General features: G+C 56.4%; 2 protein-coding genes across 4 annotated transcripts; both read right to left on the bottom strand.

Moving 5' to 3' along the window:
• Window positions 1–4,184: 4,184 nt before the first annotated feature.
• On the bottom strand, window positions 4,185–11,573 carry LOC115640463 (membrane-spanning 4-domains subfamily A member 4A-like). 2 transcript variants are annotated; one of them, XM_030543231.1, is made up of 7 exons: window positions 10,582–11,573; window positions 9,941–10,124; window positions 8,161–8,277; window positions 7,443–7,499; window positions 6,532–6,678; window positions 5,212–5,331; window positions 4,185–4,603 (listed from the first exon to the last, which is right to left on the bottom strand). In XM_030543231.1, the coding sequence occupies exons 2-7, from the start codon at window positions 10,064–10,066 to the stop codon at window positions 4,508–4,510; spliced, it is 663 nt and encodes a 220-aa protein (XP_030399091.1). In that variant the 5' UTR covers window positions 10,067–10,124; window positions 10,582–11,573; the 3' UTR covers window positions 4,185–4,507. The 2 variants fall into 2 exon arrangements, with proteins under 2 accessions (XP_030399091.1, XP_030399090.1); XM_030543230.1 differs by having other exon boundaries at window positions 6,523–6,678.
• Window positions 11,574–11,774: 201 nt separating this feature from the next.
• On the bottom strand, window positions 11,775–18,153 carry LOC115640464 (FXYD domain-containing ion transport regulator 5-like). 2 transcript variants are annotated; one of them, XM_030543233.1, is made up of 11 exons: window positions 18,060–18,153; window positions 16,368–16,431; window positions 15,824–15,874; window positions 15,461–15,538; window positions 15,177–15,248; window positions 14,619–14,672; window positions 14,126–14,176; window positions 13,969–14,004; window positions 13,803–13,877; window positions 12,409–12,457; window positions 11,775–12,331 (listed from the first exon to the last, which is right to left on the bottom strand). In XM_030543233.1, exons 1-11 carry the CDS (start codon window positions 18,063–18,065, stop codon window positions 12,307–12,309), a joined length of 561 nt encoding a protein of 186 aa, XP_030399093.1. In that variant the 5' UTR covers window positions 18,066–18,153; the 3' UTR covers window positions 11,775–12,306. The 2 variants fall into 2 exon arrangements, with proteins under 2 accessions (XP_030399093.1, XP_030399094.1); XM_030543234.1 differs by lacking the exon at window positions 15,177–15,248 and having other exon boundaries at window positions 18,060–18,151.
• Between the last annotated feature and the right edge of the window lie 1,978 nt (window positions 18,154–20,131).

Consider the following 20,131-nt stretch of genomic DNA (forward strand, 5'->3'; position numbering starts at 1 on the left):
TGGGTGAATGCCATCTGGTCCCGGTGACTTGTTACTGTTAAGTTTATTAATTAATGCCAAAACCTCCTCTAGTGACACTTCAGTCTGTGACAGTTCCTCAGATCCGTCACCTACAAAAGCCAGCTCAGGTTTGGGAATTTCCCTAACATCCTCAGCCGTGAAGACTGAAGCAAAGAATCCATTTAGTTTCTCCGCAATTACTTTATCGTCTTTAATGTTTAAGGGAGGAGCTGATTAGACTCTCTTGGGGGGTTTGTTGCTTTGTTCAGTGATTCTAAAAGTTTAGGACTGGAAGGGACCTCGATGCACCATCTGGTCCAGTCCCCTGCACTCACAGCAGGACTGTAACAGCCTGACCAGGCCTGACCAGCGTTTGTCTAATTTGCTCTTTAAAACCCCCAGTGCTGGAGATTCCACAGCCTCCCTGGGCAATTTATTCCAGTGTTTAACCACCCTGACAGTTAGGAACTTTTTCCTAATGTCCAACCTAAACCTCCCTTGCTGCAATTTAAGCCCATTGCTTCTTGTCCTGTCCTAGAGTATCACCTGATGCCTGGGTCCCCACAGAGATGGGCCCCAGCTCCCTGAGCCCTCGCTGCTCTGGAGGGGTCTGCGCAGCATGAGCTGTTCTCAGCCTGGGGCAGGACGCGTCTGGGCCTGGAGCCTGGCCAGGGGAGGAAGAGGAACTAAGAAGGGTGGGAGATGTGGGGAGCCAAGGAACTGGCCCTATGGTGTGACAGACACAGGCCAGGGTCTGGCCCCTGAAGGGTTAATATTGAGCAATGATTTAGCAATGATGCCCTCTGCCAGTAACTGTGACCATGGAGGAGGGCGCAGCTAGGGTATGTCATCCTGTGGGGAGTGGGGCAAGGGGCTCAGCAGGGGGCACCGTGCTGCAGGGAGTGGGGCGAGGGTGCTGTGCTGAGTGGGGCAGGGGACATCGCGCTGCAGGGTGTGGGGCGGGGGGCACTGTGCTGCAGGGAGTGGGGCAGGAGACATCGCGCTGCAGGGAGTGGGGTGGGGGACTCAGCACAGCTCCAGGGTCACAGTTACTGGCAGAGGGAGTCATTGCTAAACCATTGCTCAATATTAACCCTCCAGGGCCCGGATCCCCATTCCCATTAGCTCCTCTTCCTCCCTGGGCCTGGCTCCAGGCCAGGCACTTCCCGCCCCAGGCAGAGAACAGCTTGTTCTCAACAGTTCCCTCCAGGGAAGCACTTGGTGGGAGGGGAAGATTTTCCCTGCAATTAACGTCCATCTCCTTGCCTCCTGCTCTAACCATTCAACCCCACTCCACTCCCAGAGCTGGAAGAGAACCCGGCACTCCTGGCCCCCTTGCTCTAACCACTCGAGCCTGCCCCGCCCGCGCCACTTTTGCAGAACTACCACAGAGCAATGTCACCATATTCCCCACCCCATCCTCTGATCCCTCTTAAATCCTGTCCCCTTCCACCCAGCCCCCTCCCCATAACCACCTCCACTCCCCCCCTTCCTCCCTCTAATGTTCCCCTTCTCCGAGTTCCTTTGAGCCCTTCCCGATTTACCACTGTGCCCAAATCCCCCCTGCCCGCCTTTAACACAGTACAGCTCAGCACCAGGTTTACTCCCCCATCCCCCGATTTCATGCCATGTCTGTATTTGAACTCCCAGCGCCTGGGGCTGGCTCAGGTTTCATGCCCATAACACGCTCCCAGGGCTGTCCTTAGGCATAGGCAACATAGGCAGCTGCGTAGGGCACCTGAAAATTTGGGGCACCACTGGGTCTTAGTGTCCACCCCGTTGTTTTCCTATCCCTGTTCTGACCCTTCCTGCAGGCTCCCACAGATGGCTGCTCTAGCCTGGAGAGTCTTCCTTGGGAGAGAATCTAGTAGTTAAAAGTGAAAAAACCTCCAGCCTGCCAGACCTTTTAGCACAACATTGAAACTGTTAAAGAGACATTCAAGGGGTAATAAAGCCATTTAACAGGCATTTGCCAACCCCAAGGTATATACTGACAGGTTTAACTATAGTAATTAAAATGTGTATTTTAGATAAGGGAGGTCTTTTGAAGGATTTATTTAAAAAACTGTATGTCTGAAGATCCATGCATTTAAGGCTAAAGATGATTGTGCATCTAAAACTCTATGCAAGCATTTTTTAGAAATGTGATTTTATAATCTTCACCAGCTCACTAATGAAATATTTTTAAAGCAAACTTTAAACTAAGGTCCTGTAGACTGACATGTTCTGTGTAAATATTACATTAATGCACAACTGTTTTTGTCAGTAAAGTCAGAAACTGACAGTATAAAAATTTATTTGAGCATAAGCTTTCGTGGACATCGGATGAAATGGGTTCTAGTCCACAAAAGCTTATGCCCAAATAATTTGTTAGTCTTTGAGGTGACACAAGGACTCGTCCTTGTTTTTGCTGATACAGACTAACAGGACTACCACTCTGCTGGCTACACTCACACTTTACAGCCCTGCAACTTTCGCACTCAGGGGTGTGAAAAAACACCCCTCTGAGCACTGCAAGATACAGGGCTGTAAAGCCTCAGTGTAATCAGGATGGCAGCGGCACGCTACACCCGTAAGGGTTGTGGTTTACGTGCAGCGCTGGGAGAGCTCTCTCCCAGCACTGCCGCTATGACTACACTCACACTTCAAAGCGCTGCTGTGGCAGCGCTCCCGCGGCAGCGCTTTGAAATTCCAAATGTAGCCATACCCTCAAAAAGTGCTTCCAAGTCTTCCTGTGTCCTTTCGGTCCATCCCTTCACCATCTCTCCCCGCACTCCCCACTGAAGAGAGTCCTTCCCTTCCAGATAGCTGGACAAAGAGTTTCCCTTTCTTTACTTCTGACTATCCCACAAACTAGTTTTAAAAGAACCCTCCAGCAAAACCAGTACCTTAGTAAGACAAAATCCTTGTTATACCTAAAATCTTTGGAAACATTTTTTTTTTAAAGTTGGTGAAATTTCATAACCATGTCTCTTGTTATGGAGATCACACAAAGTAAATTACTGTTCCCTTTTTCTAAAAGCAATGAACATTGTTATGAACACACTAAACCTCTCTGATTAATTTAAAAGAATGTCTTCGTTTCAGTGAGTTAAATGTGTAGTAATCTGGACTGCTGGTTTAAGATTTGAGTACATTTAAAATATAAATTCAGCTTAGAAAAACTGATTAAGAAAATGTAAAATAGAGAAGAGCTGCATCATGTATTCCATTATATGTAATGTTGTATTCAGCAGGACAGCTGACTCACCCTTACTATGAAGTTTTTGCAAATAAATCTCTGACAAACTTTAGGGCATATCAAAACACCTGTGACTGACATTTTTATTCCCAAATTTTAGTGCTTTTAATTAGGTACTTTCTTCATGTCCATTCTGCATGAGGGAGAGGGCATGGAAGTCTCTGTGGGGAACTGTGACTCTCCGCCACCATGAGGCAGGCCGGGCATCTCATTATCCTTTGCTGTCCAGTCCCTCCTCCCCCTCCCCCACCAGGCTGTGAGCTTGGGCTGCCATCCGGCATAGGGGCACCAGTTTAATAATACTGCGTAGGGCCTCATAAATCCTAAGGACGGCCCTGCACGCTCCTTGAACCTCCACCAGATCGGGGAGCTCAGTTCGGCTGGCTGCCCACCTGGGCACGCTGGCTCCACCGGCTCCGCATCGTTCCTTTGGCACGTGCCCGGTAGCCACACCCCCGTCCCAGGGGCAGGCTCTCAGGTGATCCCCGTGCTCAGCGTTGCTTCCTTGAGGGGCAAGTTGGTGCCACGCACTAGCCGGGGCAAATGGCGAGCACCTGAGCCCACTCGGGGCAGGAGCCAACCCCTGGCTTGACCCCTGTCTGCATGCAAAGAGAATGGGGAGAATCTGTTAACCTTAAGGAAAGCTGTTTTCTTGGGGGAGGGGTGCCTCTCGGGAACCCCTCGCTCAAATTGTACCAGATTTAGAGCTCTAAACATACGTAGCACAGGCCTGTGCCATGCACCAATCTCACTTCTTCTCAGCTCGCTGCCTTTATCTCAGCACCGCGGGTGTGTGCCATGCACGGAGTTCACCTGTTCTCAGGTGCCCACCCCAGGTCCAGCATTTTGGCAGTGCCTACAATGCCAGGGCCATGCCTGGGCTGCCCCTCTCCCTTCACCAAGTCAGGGGATCCTGATGAATAAGTGAGGCAAAAACTGGGGCTGGTCGTTCATTTGAAACATGTTTATTGGGTGTGGGGAGATCAGGGGCAAATGTGCAGCAGAGAGGAATCAGATCCTGTCAGCAGGGGAGAAGAAAGAAAGAAAGAAGCTGTAATTTGCCACGCTGTAGTCTCGCGCTATCTCTTTCAATCCGCAGAAGGAAGCTGTCACACCATTAGTGTAGATGGCACCTTTCAGAGCAAGTCCCGGTTGTCACTATCCATGGTTCTGGCCAAGATGATGCGCTGCCCCCTGGGGGCCACTGACGGGCCAGCAGCAGCTCACCATGGTTGGGGTTGGCCGGCAGCTGGCATAGGGCACGGCTCAGGGGGTCTGGGTATCCTGGTAAGGGGGTGGGGATTTGGGGGGGTCATTGGCGAGGGCAGCTGGGGGCCCCATGTTCTGATAAATCACCACAGACTGGAGGGAGAGACAAGAGGAGAGCATGAGGGACAGCCCTAGGGACAGCCACTCCCCTGCCCCCCACATTCCCCTGTACCCCCTACTCCTCCCTCCTTCCACCCACATTCCCATGCAGCCCTATAGGGCAGTGCACAGACACAAATTGTTCATGGACTAACTCCCCTAGGGAAGCACGGGGGCAGGGGGAGGTTCCTACATCTGTCAACTGACCTAAAAAGAAGATGTGTTGACAGAACAAGGAGCAATGGTCTCAAGTTGCAGTGGGGGAGGTCTAGGTTGGGTGGTGAAGCACTGGAATGGGTTACCTAGGGAGGTGGTGGAATCTCCTTCCTTAGAGGTTTTTAAGGTCAGGCTTGACAAAGCCCTGGCTGGGATGATTTAGTTGGGGATTGGTCCTGCTTTGAGCAGGGGATTGGATTAGATACCTCCTGAGGTCCCTTCTAACCCTAATATTCTATGACAATTTTTTCACATACTCAGGGATAGAACCCAGGAGTCCTCACCCCTGGTTTTAACCTCTAGACTCCACTCCCTTCTCTGAGCCTGGGATAGAACCCAGGAGTCCTGGCTCCCAGCCCCCCATCCCCTTGCACAGAGGCTGTCACCATGTCACTGTAGCTGTCCCGGCAGAGTGTTTTGCACCCGAAAGCAGCACTGGAGATGGAGACGCAAAACTCCAGGATGGTGAAGACGAGGAGAATCATGGCCACCCCGAACATGATATCCTGGCCAGGGAGAGTCACAAGGGACTGACTGACAATACACACAGCTCCCCCTGTTGAGCCTCCCACTCCCCACAGCACAGCGCCCCCTGCTGAGCCCCCCACTCCCCACAGCACAGCTCCCCCTGTTGAGCCTCCCACTCCCCACAGCACAGCTCCCCCTGTTGAGCCTCCCACTCCCCACAGCACAACGCCCCCTGCTGAGCCTCCCACTCCCCACAGCACAGCGCCCCCTGCTGAGCCCCCTGCTCCCCACAGCACAGTGCTCTCTGCTGAGCCCCCTGCATCGCTCCCCTCAGCACAGTGCCCCCTGCTGAGCCCCCCACTCCCCACAGCACAGCGCCCCCTGCTGCGCCCCCTGCTGAGCCTCCCACTCCCCACAGCACAGCGCCCTCTGCTGAGCACCCTGCTCCCCACAGCACAGCGCCCTCTGCTGAGCACCCTGCTCCCCGCAGCACAGCGCCCCCTGCTGAGCCCCCTGCTCCCCGTAGCACAATGCTCTCTGCTGAGCCCCCTGCATCGCTCCCCTCAGCACAGTGCCCCCTGCTGAGCCCCCCACTCCCCACAGCACAGCGCCCCCTGCTGAACCTCCCACTCCCCCACAGCACAGCGCCCCCTGATGAGCCCCCTGCCTCTCTCCCCACAGCACAGCGCCCCCTGCTGAGCCCCCTGCTCCCCGTAGCACAGTGCTCTCTGCTGAGCCCCCTGCATCGCTCCCCTCAGCACAGTGCCCCCTGCTGAGCCCCCCACTCCCCACAGCACAGCGCCCCCTGCTGAACCTCCCACTCCCCCACAGCACAGCGCCCCCTGATGAGCCCCCTGCCTCTCTCCCCACAGCACAGTGTCCCCTGCTGAGCCCTCTGCTCCCCACAGCACGGCGCCCCCTGCTCAGCCCCCTGCCCCACTCCCCTCAGCACAGCGCCCCCTGCTGAGCCCCCTGCTCCCTGCAGCACGGTGCCCCCTGCTGAGCCTCCCGCTCCCCATAGCACAGAGCCCCCTGCTGAGCCCTCTGGTCGCTGCAGCACAGCGCCCCCTGCTGAGCCTCCCGCTCCCCTGCCTCCCTCTGCAGCATGGCGCCCCCTAATGGCTCTCAACTCTTGGGCCAGGGCCCTAACCAAGAGGGTCATGGACAGCACCAGTGCCCCCGGCTTTGCGGGGCAGAGCTGGGCAGGCCCAGGAAGCAGCCGGACTCACTGTGGGCACCTGGGAGGTCGGCGCGCAGGACTTGGACGACTCGATCCACTGGCAGTTTCTGTACGGGTAGTAGAATGCAAAGGAGAGCAAATAGAAGATGATGCCCACTCCGGAAACTATGGCGCTGAGGATATTCATAGCCAGCAGGCCCCGCATCTGGGAGAGGAGGCATCAGCTATGTCATCCACACACCCCACACCTCCCACCCCTGCATCCCCCCCACAGGGGCCCTCCCACCCTTGAATCCTGCACCCCTCCAGACGCCCTCGGCCTGTGCCCAGCCTCCATGGTACAGTAGGTCGGTGAAGGTTTTAGCGTCTAGCGAGACAAGGCGGGTGAGGTCCCAGCTTCCGCTGGGGAAAGATCTCCAGAGCTCTTCTTCCATTCCTTGTTACAATCTTCAGCCTGAAACAGGCAGCTTGCAGCCATTCACGGCAGTTTTCAGTGGTGACGTTTTGGGCTTTGGGGCAATTTTAAGTAGATATTTTTCATTTTCCCTGCACTTTTTAGCAGCTTCCAGCTACAAATTTGCTCTCTTTCTTTGGCAAATGTTGGCAGCCAATTGGCTGTTTTCAGCTGTTTGGGATGGACTGCTGTTTAAGTCTGAAAAAACTGGGGGTGGGGGGATTTTTTGGTGGCTGTTTTGGGCTGAAATTTTTCAATTTTGGGCAATTTCCTGCTGTAAAGTCTTCCTTTTGTTACTGTTTTGGGGTAAAATGTTTCAATTTTCAACCATTTGGGCAGGTTTGGGATGTGAATTTTCAGTGTTGGGAAAAAAGTCAAAATTTTCCATTGGAATTTGCAGTGAATTCCCCCTCACACACCCCAAATTGTTCATGTTTCATTTAACTTTCCCTGGGGGGGGAACCCCAATATATTCCAACTGGCTCAAGAAACGGGACAAAAACCTTGTTCCTTACCAGTGAGATCTTGGGGTTCTTGGCAGCTTCCACACAAATGATCCCCGAAATGATGTACTGTGGGGAAAGCAGAAATAGGTGAAGGCTGCTGCCCACTCTTTGCCCAACAGCTGAGACTATCCCAGTGTCCCCCACTTGCTTGGTGCCTCAGTTTCCCCTCCATGCATTAGGTATAATGACATTCCCTCCCTCACAGGCAGAGTGAGCACATATTTCTCAAGCTCATTATACATCCCAGAGACTCCCTCCCCACCATGCTAAGGGCATTATGTGCCCCCCACTTCCATGCCAGGGGGTTCTGGTGCCCCCCATTCTTCCCTTTCCCCCCATGCCAGAGGCTCTGTATGCCCCACATGGACTCAGCTGAAGATGGGGGAGGGATCCAAGTGCCAAAGAAGCCTCTGTGATAGGTCAAGGCTTTGCACAGACACACAGCCAGTGGCCACTCCGAAGGACTCACAGAGGGGACATGCGATCTCCCCCAGCAGGTCAGCGGGCAAACCCCGGCTCTCCTAGCCCCATGGCCAATTCCCCGAGTCACCACCCCGCCACCCCTGGCAGTGCCAGCTGGGCTTCCAAAGACCATTGGCCATGCTCCGGGAAGCCGGGTTCAGGGCACGGCACTGCTGGCTAAACCACCCTACACTGAGGATTTGGAGATGATGTCCTCCTTGTTTTCACACACACACACCCCAAAACCCCCACCACTAGGACTTACCAGGATCCCAGTCCAAAAGGGAGTCCCCATTTGTATTGCTATTAGATTGTGCTCATTCACCAGGATCAGGATGATGCCGAAAGCTACCTGCACAATGCCTGTGAATATCTGTGTGATCTGCCAAGACACCATGGGGCATAACATGTTACTGGCCAGGAGCTACATTCTCAGGAACTTACTACACAGTTACTCAGTCTCTACTACACAGTTACTCCATCCCTACCACACGGTGACACAGTCTCTACTACACAGAGTCTCTGTATTTTGGCTTGTCATTCATGAGAGGATAAAGCCTCAAGACAGATCCTCAGGAGACTTTGCCACTGGCCTTATTCCCTTATTCGCCCCGTGACTCAGTTTCCCCACGATACCTCATTTGTAAAGTACTTTGAGATTGATGGATGACCAAGACTACTAATTGATAGGGATGATAATTGTATGGCTACACATCTACGTAGGCCAAGATTTCCAAAGGTATTTAGGCACCTGAATGCAGGTAGGTGCCTCTTGGGCTTGACAAAAGTGCCAGAACTAAGTGACTAACTCCTATTGACCTTCCATGAGCTGCAGGCACCTGACCTGTGTAAGACTTGGTAAGTCCTACTTGCACCTATCTGCAACATTGGCCACCTTTGTAAAGCTGGGCCTTGGTCTCTACTGTGTGGCTATTCAGCCCTTACTACTTGGTTACTCAGTCCTTACTACATGGTTAATCATTCTTTACTAGATGGCGTCTCAGTCCTGCCTACTCAGTTCTTACTACTGTACATCCTTACTCAGTCTTTATTGTATAGATGCTCTGTGTTTACTACATGGTTATTCATTCCCTACCAGATGGTTACTCAGTCCTTATTACATGGTTACTCATTCCCTACTAGATGGCTCTCCGGTCTTTACTACATTATTTCTCAGTTCTTACTATATCCTTACTCACTCTAACTTGTTTCCTTACTCAACTAAATTGTTACTCAGTTCTTACTACATTAATACTCAGTCCTTATTGCAAAGATGCTCTGTGCTTACTACATGGTTATTCATTCCCCATTAGATGGTAACTCAGTGCTTACTAAAGGGTTATGAAGTTCTTTTTAGTTATTCAGTACTTCTACAATTAAACCACTGAATTAAGCATTTAGTAAATCTCTCTACCTAACTAATCAACTTAGATAAGCATCTACTTTTGTTTTCGTCTATATTTCCCATCACCTTAGTACGGAAGTAATGGATTAAAATAATGTCATTGCCTCATGCTCCCAAGTGGAACATTCCTAATGAAAACAGCTGGGAATTAGGACTCTTGGGTTCCATCCCCAGCTCTGGAGGGGAGTGGGGGGTCTAGTGGGTTACAGCAGAGGAGCTAGGACTCCTGGCTTCTATTTCCAGCTCTCATAGGGGAGGAGGATGCTCAGAGGGTCAGGTCTTGTGCATCCTGACCGTGACTCTCTGTAAGTCTCCACTCAGGCACCCACCTAGCTCCGTGCCTCAGTTTCCCTCTCTGTATTACAGAGACAATCATCCCCACCCACATTTCTAAGGCATTTTGGGATCCTCAGGGCCACAGCACTATACCAAAGCCACACATCACAGCCTGTGGCCAAGGACAGGACCCCCTGCACCTAAAAGCCTGAGCATCTTCCATCCAAGCTAATCAGGCAACTTCACCCAGCAAGGGCAGCAGCTGCCTCCTGTTAATGGCCTAGGCAGCAGCAGGAGCCGGAAAGGCTCATTGTGTCCTTCTGGGTCCCCTCTGCAGGCCAGCCCCCGGCCACGCTGGACTCACACCCAGAGCCAGCGGCTCCCCCTGGTAGAACTTCTGCAGGGGCCGCAGTGGGGCAGAGGAGTCTGATGAGTGGGGCTGGGGTATGATCTGCGTCAGTAGGATGACTCCGGAGGGCTCTGCCTCCATCAGGGCAGCGGGTGCCTATTCCCAGCCTGCGCAGTGCGGACAGGAGCCGTCACAGCAACTAAAGGAGGGAGAGGAAAAGAGAGAGAAGGAGAGGAAAAGAACGAAGAGTTTCACATTCAGGATGAGAACAACTGAGATCCAGGACACCTGGTTTCTCTCCCTGGCTCCGGGAGGGGAGTTGGGTCTAGTGGTTAGAGAAGGGAGGGCTGGAAGCCAGGACTCCTGGGTTCTCTCTATGGCTCTGGGAGAGGGGATGGTTAGCGCACGGGTGAGGTGTGGTCCACAGAGCCAGTTTTTCACAGGAAACCTTTCCCCTCCCATCTCTGCCTCCCTCCTTGCTAGTAAATCTCTCCCATGCCTGTGGCGGGAGAGCATCAGACATGGTGATCCTCCCAGCCTCCGTCTGCCCCAGCCCCAAGCTCGCAGCCCCCCAGCCGCTCTGTGGCTGATGCACCTCAGAGAGCGCCCCCTCTCCCCCACTGCCCAGCGCCCCTGCTATGATCGGCTGTACTTGCCCTGGGCTCCTAGCACCCCCGGCCGCTCCGCAGCTCGGGCTGGCTGCCTGGGCAGGAAATGGCTGGGCCTGGCACCCAGCCAGGGGAGGGAGAGGAAGCGGGAGAGGCCCATGCAGGGGAGCTGGTGGCCTCTGGCACTAGGCTGGAGTGGGGGCAGATTTGACCCTGGAACCTCTGGGCCAGCCTGGCAGAAATGCCCGGCCCAGCAGTGGGCTGGGGACGAGCTGGTGCCACGGGTGAGCTACCGAGAGAAACTGTCTTGCCGCTGCCTCCAGCTTGCTGGCGATGTGGTGTGATGGCAGCCAGGCCACCGAGCTTCCCGGGCCGCTCCACCCTTTGGGCCATGTCATGCGTGGAGGTTTCCTAGACGTGGGGCTGGAGCGGACCTCAAGGGGGCCTCAGGGCCGGTGCCCAGAGCCAAGTCAGAGCCAAGGGACCCCTGAGCGGCCCTGACAGGGTGTGTCCAGCCTGGGCTTAAAATCCTCCAGTGACACGGTTCCCTGGGTAACCTGTTCGGGGGAAGTCCCAGCTGGTCTTTTGGTGGCTGCTAAGTGTCTTCAGGGGGCTGACAAACAACAGTTGCATTTGTGGGTCCACGCCCCCGAGGCAGCTGCATCCCAGTGCCAGGCGAGCCGGCCTCGTGTGCCGTTATGTGAGGTTGTTCCCCAGCTGCCCCACCCCAGAGGTGGCTGCATCCCAGGTCTTGGTGAGCTGTCCCCCTGCGGCAATATGTGTGGCTGTTCCCCAGCAGCAACTGCATCCCAGTGTCAGGTGAGCTGTCCCCATGCAGCTGTTCCCCGGCTGCCCCACCCCAGATGTGGCTGCATCTCAGCGCTCTGTATACACAATCCCAGGAATATGAGTCTGAGATAATCTGTGCAGATGAGTCCGCTTCTGTTGCAGGAGTGATGATGTGAGTGAAATCCCCATGATATTAACCGTCTACTTCCCAGTTCCCCCTGCTCTAACCCACTCCCCTCCCAGAGCTGGGAATCAGACCCAGGAGTCCTGGCTTCCAGCTCCAACCCACTAGACTCACTCCCCTCCCAGAGCCAAGGATGAAACCCAGGAGTCCTGGCTCCCAGCTCCAACCCACTAGACTCACTCCCCTCCCAGAGCTGGGAATAGAACCCAGGAGTCCTGACTCATACCCCCACCCCCACCCCTCCATGTGTGTGAGAGGCTCACAGACCCTTTGCTTCCCCAGGGGCAGGCATTTAATGTCATCAAAATACAACATGGGGCAACTGGAGCTCGGAGATGGGGCCGGGGGGGCAGGCCAGGCACAGACTGGGGACTCGGATTGGGGCGGGGGGGGATAAGGCCTGAATGGGGGACAAGGATGGGGAATCCAGGCCAGGAAGGGGGAGGGGACAGGGATGGGAGGACAAGTCTGGAAGGGAGTGGAGAGAGGAATGTGGGAGATCAGACTGGGACAGAGAGGGGACAGAGATGGGGGGAAAGGAGAGGGATGGAGGATCCAGGCCCGGGGGCAGGCTGGGGAATCGGTGGGGGCTAGAGGGGTCGGGCTGGGGTGATCAGAGCTGGGGTGCTGTTGACAGACGGATCACAGAGGGGGGAGCAAGGGGCACTTGGCAGCCCTCAGGTCTGTGCTGCTGGTTCTGCCCCAGCCGCCCCAACAGGCACGCAGCATCGCTGTGGGGCTCCGAGCCGGCCCCTCCAAGCAGTGTCCAGCCCCACAGGGATCCCCCAGCAGGGGATGCCTCAGAGTCGTGAGATATCATAGGCGCTGCAAGGAAAAGGGAGAAGAGTGAGGGGGGCTGGTGGACCCTGCGGGGCCCAAGAGGGGACAGGGCTGGCTCTCACCTCCTCTGCTTCCGGCCCCCACATCTGGAGAATTTCCCGTATTTACCACCTGGGGATGGAGAGAGAACAAGTGTGAACCCAGGTGTCCTAGCTCCCAGCCCCCAGCCCAGCTCTACACCCCAGACCACGCTCCCATACCAGAGCCAGGGAGAGAACCCAGGAGTCCTGGTTCCAACCCCACCCCACACTGCTCTACCAATCAGCCCCCACTCCTCTCCCAGAGCTGGGGAGAGAACCCAGGAGTCCTGGTTCCAACCCCACCCCACACTGCTCTACCCATCAGCCCCCACTCCTCTCCCAGAGCCAGGGAGAGAACCCAGGAGTCCTGGTTCCAACCCCACTCCCACACTGCTCCACCCATCAGACCCCACTCCTCTCGCAGAGCCGGGGAGAGAACCCAGGAGTCCTGGTTCTAACCCCACCCCACACTGCTCTACCCATCAGCCCCCACTCCTCTCGCAGAGCCGGGGAGAGAACCCAGGTGTCCTGGCTCCAACCCCACCCCCACACTGCTCCACCCATCAGACCCCACTCCTCTCCCAGAGCTGGGGAGAGAACCCAGGAGTCCTGGTTCCAACCCCACCCCCACACTGCTTCACCCATCAGACCCCACTCCTCTCCCAGAGCCGGGGAGAGAACCCAGGAGTCCTGGTTCCAACCCCACCCCCACACTGCTCCACCCATCAGACCCCACTCCTCTCCCAGAGCTGGGGAGAGAACCCAGGAGTCCTGGTTCCAACCCCACCCCACACTGCTCTACCCATCAGCCCCCACTCCTCTCCCAGAGCCGGGGAGAGAACCCAGGTGTCCTGGCTCCAACCCCACCCCCACACTGCTCCACCCATCAGACCCCACTCCCATCCCAGAGCCAGGGAGAGAACCCAGGAGTCCTGGTTCCAACCCCACCCCACACTGCTCCACCCATCAGCCCCCACTCCTCTCCCAGAGCTGGGGAGAGAACCCAGGAGTCCTGGTTCCAACCCCACCCCCACACTGCTCCACCCATCAGCCCCCACTCCTCTCCCAGAGCCAGGGAGAGAACCCAGGAGTCCTGGTTCCAACCCCACCCCACACTGCTCCACCCATCAGACCCCACTCCTCTCGCAGAGCCGGGGAGAGAACCCAGGAGTCCTGGTTCCAACCCCACCCCCACACTGCTCCACCCATCAGACCCCACTCCTCTCCCAGAGCTGGGGAGAGAACAGGAGTCCTGGTTCCAACCCCACCCCCACACTGCTCCACCCATCAGACCCCACTCCTCTCCCAGAGCCGGGGAGAGAACCCAGGAGTCCTGGTTCCAACCCCACCCCCACACTGCTCCACCCATCAGCCCCCACTCCTCTCGCAGAGCCGGGGAGAGAACCCAGGTGTCCTGGCTCCCAGCCCCTACTCACAGGTGAGGATGAGGATGCCCAGGACGAACAGGATGGCGGCAGCTATCAGGCCCCACTTGCGCAGGGAGTTGTAATCTGGAAGGGAGGAGGAAGGGGATGACTGTGAGTGGAGTGAGGTGAGGAGCAGCATCGCCTGCTGCTCGAGGCAGGAACAGCTGCTACCCACCGTAACTGAAGATTTCCTCCTGGCTTTGGCCGGCTCCTGTGGGAGCAGAGAGAGAATTACCCAAAATGCCCAGCTCAGGTGTGGGGGTGGGGAGGAATGGGCAGGGACCTTTCCCCTCTGGGGGGCTCCGGCTCCGATCCGGCCCCGGGGCACTCACCTAATCTGGCCAAGCTCCCAGTCTCTCTGTGGGTAACAGGCCTCTTGGAGCCTAGAAAGAACAAGGTTTGGGGTGAAAAAGATCCAGAGACCCCAGCTGAGACCTGCCCTCCCCCACACCTGCCTCTGGGATGGGGCACAGGGCAGCTGGTTATCCAAGGAGCCCTTGTCTGGCCCCGAAATGCAGCCACCTCTGGGGTGGGATGTGGGGGGCTGGTTATCCAGAGAGCCCTTGCCTAGCACCAAGATGCAGCCACCTCTGGGGTGGGACGTGGGGGGCTGGTTATCCAGGGAGCCCTTGCCTAGCACCGAGATGCGGCTGCCTCTGGGGTGGGATGTGGGGGGCTGGTTATCCAGGGAGCCCTTGCCTAGCACCGAGATGCAGCTGCCTCTGGGGTGGGACGTGGGGGGCTGGTTATCCAGGGAGCCCTTGCCTAGCACCGAGATGCAGCTGCCTCTGGGGTGGGATGTGGGGGGCTGGTTATTTCTCCTACCTGAAGCGGTTGTGCTCGTGCTGCTGGAACTGGAACCTCTAGATCCTGTGGTGGCTGCGGGGAGATCAAAGGAGGGTAGGACTCAGATCTTGGACCCATCTGCCCCGCCCCCCTCCCAGCTCTGCTGGTGCCCCTCACTCCCGACCTGCAGCCCTGGCTATCCCAGCCCTGGAGTTCCCCTCAACAGCTCCGCTGTGCCCTTCACTCCTGACCTGCAGCCCCCTGCTCTCCCAGCTGGTCCTTTCATTTCTAACGCCCCTGTCACTCTTTTCAGGCTGAGCTCTTACGTAGGGAGCTTTTCCCTGCCAAATCACACCTACCTGGGGTGTTGCCACTGGAGGGACTGGGGGGTACATTGTGGGGCAGAGCAATTACCTGCTGTATGATTGGGAGGGAGGGGTGAACAAAGCCCTGGCTGGGATGATTTAGTTGAGAATTGGTCCTGCTTTGAGCAGGGGGTTGGACTAGATACCTCCTGAGGTCCCTTCCAACCCTGATATTCTATGACTGGGGCTACGTGGAGGGGATCTGGCTTGGCCTGGAGTGGGGAGCTCTAACCCTTGGTCACCTCGTCTTCCACATGATGCCCACTCCCTGCGCTAGATGTGTTTTCCCCCTCTGCATCTTGGTCTGCATTTGGCCGTGTCATGCAAAGAAAGAACTGAGATTAGAAACAATGGATCAGCCACCTCTGGAGTGGGACAGTCGGGGAACAGGGGCACATAATGCCACACAGTGATGGCTTTTCTGGCACTGAGATGCAGCCACCTCTGGGGCGGGGCAGCTGGGGAACAGCTGCACATAACGCCACACTGGGATGGCTGCCAGGCACTGATATTTACCTCTCAAATCCAAGTTGGGGTTAGATGGGGTCATGACTCCATAGTCCTGCCCTGCTTCAGGCCTCGGGCTGACGATTGCTGATGAAGAATAAAAGCCTCCGTGAGCAACAACGACTCATATGACAGCTAGTCTGTATCACACACACCCCACAGCACCGGGCTGATCCCAGCCAGCAGGGACACATACACACAGAGCACCCCTTCTGGGTCCCAGCCCGCTCCCTGCAGCACAGCGCCCTCCGCTAACTCCCCGCCCCCACAACCCTGCACCCCCTGCCCCGCTCTCCGCAGCACAGCACCCCCTTCTGACTCCCTGCCCTGCTCCCCACAGCACGCCTGTCCATGCAGTGGGCTGGCACTTACCCCTCTGCTCAGCCAGCAAGGTCGTCGTTATGACATCCTTCAGGGAGTTATCTGTGGGAGCAAAGGGCTGAGTAGGAGATTTCGGCTGGGGGGGGCCACAGGCCAGACAGGCAGACACTCACCCCAGCCATGGCTTGTTGTTCTCTGGCCACCCAGCTTCCATTGTGTGTGTGTGTGTGTGTGTGTGTCCCTGCTGCCCCCTTCTGGAGGGGACGAATCCTGCTATGTGTGTGTGTATATGCAGGCGTGTGAGCGGTGCACGCTGTCCGGAAACAACCCTACTGTGCTACACATCATATTGCCTGTACAGCTCCCGATTGGTAGGGGGGGAAAAACAGATCCCCAGGAGCCCAGGCTCCCAGCCCTCCCCTATCTAACCACTCCCCTCCCAGAGCTGGGCTAAAACCCAGGAGTCCTGGTTCCCAGCCCCACCAGGACAGCCGGTCCCTCCTACAGATATTTCCCAAGGCTGGATTTCCTGGTCAGCCAAGGGGTCTGGTGCCCCAGGGCTGTGGTGCCATTGGGAGAGGCAGGTGACACTTACCTTGCTGAGTCGGAACCAGGGCTGGGACCAGGCCCAGGAACAACAACAATATAGAGACCTGGACCTGCAGCAAAACCGGAGAGACTTGATTGTCCTGGGCTTTGCTGGCACCCTTCACTCCCACCCGCAATCCCCTGCCAGCACAGGCCTGAGCTCGCCTCCAGCTCTACCAGTGCCCCTCAGTCCTGACCTGCAGCTCCTGCTAGCCCTGCCCTGGGCTCCTCACCCAGGCATTCATATGTAGTGGTGCAGCACCGTACTGAATCAGACAAGCCACAAGAAGCTACTAAGGTGACCAACGTGTGTGAAACATTTTCAGAGCCTGAGATGCCTGGGAGGAGAGACCCAGCCGTGTTGGGGTAGGGATGAGGGGTGGATTTGCCTTGTTGATTTATGAGCTACTGGGGGAGCTGCTGCCAGCAGCGATGGGCTCAGGCTCTCAGCAGACTCAGGCAGCGTTGCCACGTCGGTCACACTCTGGGTAGCTCTCCTCTCCCAGGGATGGGCTCGGGCTCTCAGCAGACTCAGGCAGCATTGCCATGTCGGTAACACCCAGGGAAGCTCCCCAGACCCAGTGATGGGCTCAGGCTCTGGCAGACTCAGGCAGTGTCACTGACTCATGTTTGATCCCCAAGCCCATGAGCTAGAAACGTCTTTCTCCCCCCACACACAAACACACAAATCAAACTCTGATGCAATCCTGGGGTACAGAAGAGAACCCCCCACCCTGCATGGTGAACAGCCTGGATGGGTCAGGCCAGGCTGGGGGAGGGTTGCTCTGATCTCAAGGCAGGTAACTGCCCTGAAACTCACACTGGCTCCCAGGGGCCTGGTGACATGGGCCTCACATGGGGGCAGTGGCTGGACAAGGTCTCTTCACAGGACAGATGATTCAGATGGGGTGGAGGGTGTACAGCGATAGATAGATAGATAGATAGATAGATAGATAGATAGATAGATAGATAGATAGATAGATGCAGGGGGTGTGGGAGGATAGATAGATAGATAGATAGATAGATAGATAGAGGGAGTGTATGGGGATAGATAGATAGATAGATAGAGGGTGTATCTGGGGATAGATAGATAGATAGATAGATAGATAGATAGATAGATAGATAGATAGATAGATGATAGATAGATGCAGGGGGTGTGGGAGGATAGATAGATAGATAGATAGATAGATAGGGTGTATGGGGATAGATAGATAGGTAGATAGATAGATAGATAGATAGAGGGGTTGTGGGGGGATAGATAGAGGGAGTGTGGGGGGATAGATAGAGGGGGTGTGGGGGGATAGATAGATAGATAGATAGATAGATGCAGGGGGTGTGTGGGGAGAGAAAGAGAGAGACCGGATGGCATGTAGGGGGGAGGGTGTATGTCTACAACTGTTAGCTGCGGCCCCATATGCACATCAGTTTTGTGGCCCGGTTCTCATCCCAGGGTCCCACACCCCGCCCCTTGCCGGCCCCTCTTCCCCCACATCCCCCTCCGGCCAGGACACCTGGTTCCCATCACCAGCCTGCCTGGCTCCCCATGCCGCTCCCCACTCGATGCCCCCCCTCCCGCAGCTGTGATCCACCGGGGTCGCTCGTGGCAGGAAGTCGGGGCCGTGGTGCTGGACTGGGGGCACAGCTGACTCTGATCAGAGCCGGGGAACCCAGGCGTCTGGAATGGGGGGTGGGGACTCACCCTCATGGCAGCAGGCACTGGGCCGGTGTGTGAGCAGGAGGGGGAGGGCAGCACTCAGCCGGCAGAAGGAGGCCTCACGAGTCATTTCCTCCCGCCTGTACTTCCTGCAAGGCGCGTGTGTGTGAGAGGGACCGTGTGTGCGCGCGTGTGTGTGTGTGCGTGCGTGCACTCAGAGGACTGTTTGTCTGCAAGTGATGTGGCTGCAAAATGAAAGGGAACCCCGAAAAGTGGAAATGAAGAGGAAGGGAACTGCCCTGCCCCAGAGGTGGCTGCATCTCAGCACCGGGTAAGCCTCCCCCATACAGCGTTATGTGCAGATGTTCCCTAGCTGACCTGCCCCAGAGATGGCTGCATCTTAGTGTGCTCAATTCCCCACTCCTGTCCCCGTCATTTGCTTATCCCCAGGGAGCCAGGCAGGTGGGGATCAGGACTCTACTCAGCCCCACACAGCAGAGGGCTGCTCACTGGGAGCCTCCCATTGGCAGGTGCCCCAGGTAGGCAGGGGAGATTCAGAAACAGGAGCAGGACAGGAGCTAGGGCTGAAGGCAAGGATGGCCCCTGTGCATGTTGGGAGTACCACTCCAGGACCAGTGCATGCTGGGAGTTCTGCTCTGAGCCTGGTGCATTCTGGGAGTCCTGCACTGGGCCTGGTGCACGCTGGGAGTCCTGCACTGGGCCTGGTGCACGCTGGGAGCACTGCTCCGATCATGGTGCATCCTGGGAGTCTGCTCCAGGCCTGGTGGATTTTGGGAGTCTCACTCTGCACTGCTGCATGCTGGGAGATCTTCTCTCTCAATGGGGCATGCTGGGATAGGGAGTCTGACTTCCTTTTTCAGAGCTGGGGACTCCAGCTGCCCACACACACACATGCACACCCCAGAAACCTGCGCTTAGCTCTGGACCCCTCTTGGGACCTGTTGGCCCAACTCCTGAAGAATGGGACAAGTAGTTCTGGCTTTTCAGGAACTGTGGCATCGTTCTCCACAGTGTGCTCCAGAGGTGGCTGCATCTCAGTGCCAGGCAAGACATCCCTGTGTGGTGTTATGTGCAGCTGTTCCCCTGCTGCTCCTCCCCAGAGGTGGCTGCATCTCAGCGCTGGGCAAAACATCCCTGTGTGGTGTTATGTGTGGCTGTTCCCCCACTGCCTTGCCCCATAGGTGGCTGCATAGGTGGTGGGTATAATAGGCCAGGGGAGGCTAAGCCTCCCCAAACAGGATGCAGTGCACCTCCCTCTGGAGGCATGCCACTGGCCTGCTGCATTTCCAGCACTGCTGGAAAAGGGCAACCAGGCTGTGGCCCCACCCACATTCGGCTCCAAGCCCCACTCCCACATCCCACTCTTCCCCCATAGCCTTCTCCACACTGCTCCTCTTGCCGCCCTCGCTCTGCCTCTCCCCAGAAGCTGGCAGGGGTTTTGGCGGGCAGACCGGGGATCCTCCTGCTGCAGTGGGGGGCTTGTGGTTCCTCTGGCTCCAGTGGGTGAGGGGGGCTGGAAGGGGCGGGGTAGGGGCAGGGGACTAGCCTCCCCAGTGGAGGATTAACCCACCGCCCTTGAGTGGCTGCACTTCAGTGCTGGGCAAGCCATGTTATGTGTGACTGTTCCCACTCTGCCATGCCCTGGAGGTGGCTGCACTGTTCTTTCTCAGCTTTCTCTGCGTGGTCCTGAACATACAGAACCGAGATGTGGAGGATGAAAATACAGCACCTAGTACAGGGAGTGGGCATCAAGTGGAAGACAGGCTGCCCCAGGGCAAGAGCACCCTGCACCATGGAAAAGATGAGAAAGAGAACTGCACCATCGTGTGTGTGTGTGTGTGTGTGTGTGTTTTTCTCTGCTGGAGGGGATCAGTCCTGTTTTTTGTGTTATAAACCCTGTACCACTGATGGCTGCTGGGGATTCCCTCTCACCTCGGCACTGGGCTGTAGTACTACACTGGGTGGAGGTCATGAGTGAGGGGCACCAGCAGATTTGGGGGTGGGGGAGCCCAAGGCTGGGCTAGCAGGGGGCTGCAGGTTGGGAGTGAGGGGTATTGGCACTGGGGATAGGGGCGAATAACAGAGTCGGAGCCCAG

This window comes from Gopherus evgoodei, unplaced genomic scaffold, assembly GCF_007399415.2.
Source record: "Gopherus evgoodei ecotype Sinaloan lineage unplaced genomic scaffold, rGopEvg1_v1.p scaffold_31_arrow_ctg1, whole genome shotgun sequence".
Lineage (NCBI taxonomy): Eukaryota > Metazoa > Chordata > Testudines > Testudinidae > Gopherus > Gopherus evgoodei.

Bases quoted from the DNA above. Each gene is read 5' to 3' on its own strand.
- LOC115640463 (XM_030543230.1), bottom strand. From the start codon at position 10,066: ATGGAGGCAGAGCCCTCCGGAGTCATCCTACTGACGCAGATCATACCC. The intron at 7,500-8,160 runs GTAAGTCCTAGT...CTTTCCCCACAG, and splicing joins CCTTTTGGACTGGGATCCTG to TACATCATTTCGGGGATCAT. The intron at 6,679-7,442 runs GTAAGGAACAAG...CTCCTCTCCCAG, and splicing joins AGAACCCCAAGATCTCACTG to ATGCGGGGCCTGCTGGCTAT.
- LOC115640464 (XM_030543233.1), bottom strand. The intron at 14,673-15,176 runs GTTAGAGCTCCC...ATCTCCCCGCAG, and splicing joins GGAAGACGAGGTGACCAAGG to CCACCACAGGATCTAGAGGT. The intron at 14,177-14,618 runs GTAGGAGAAATA...TGTTCTTTCTAG, and splicing joins CACGAGCACAACCGCTTCAG to GCTCCAAGAGGCCTGTTACC.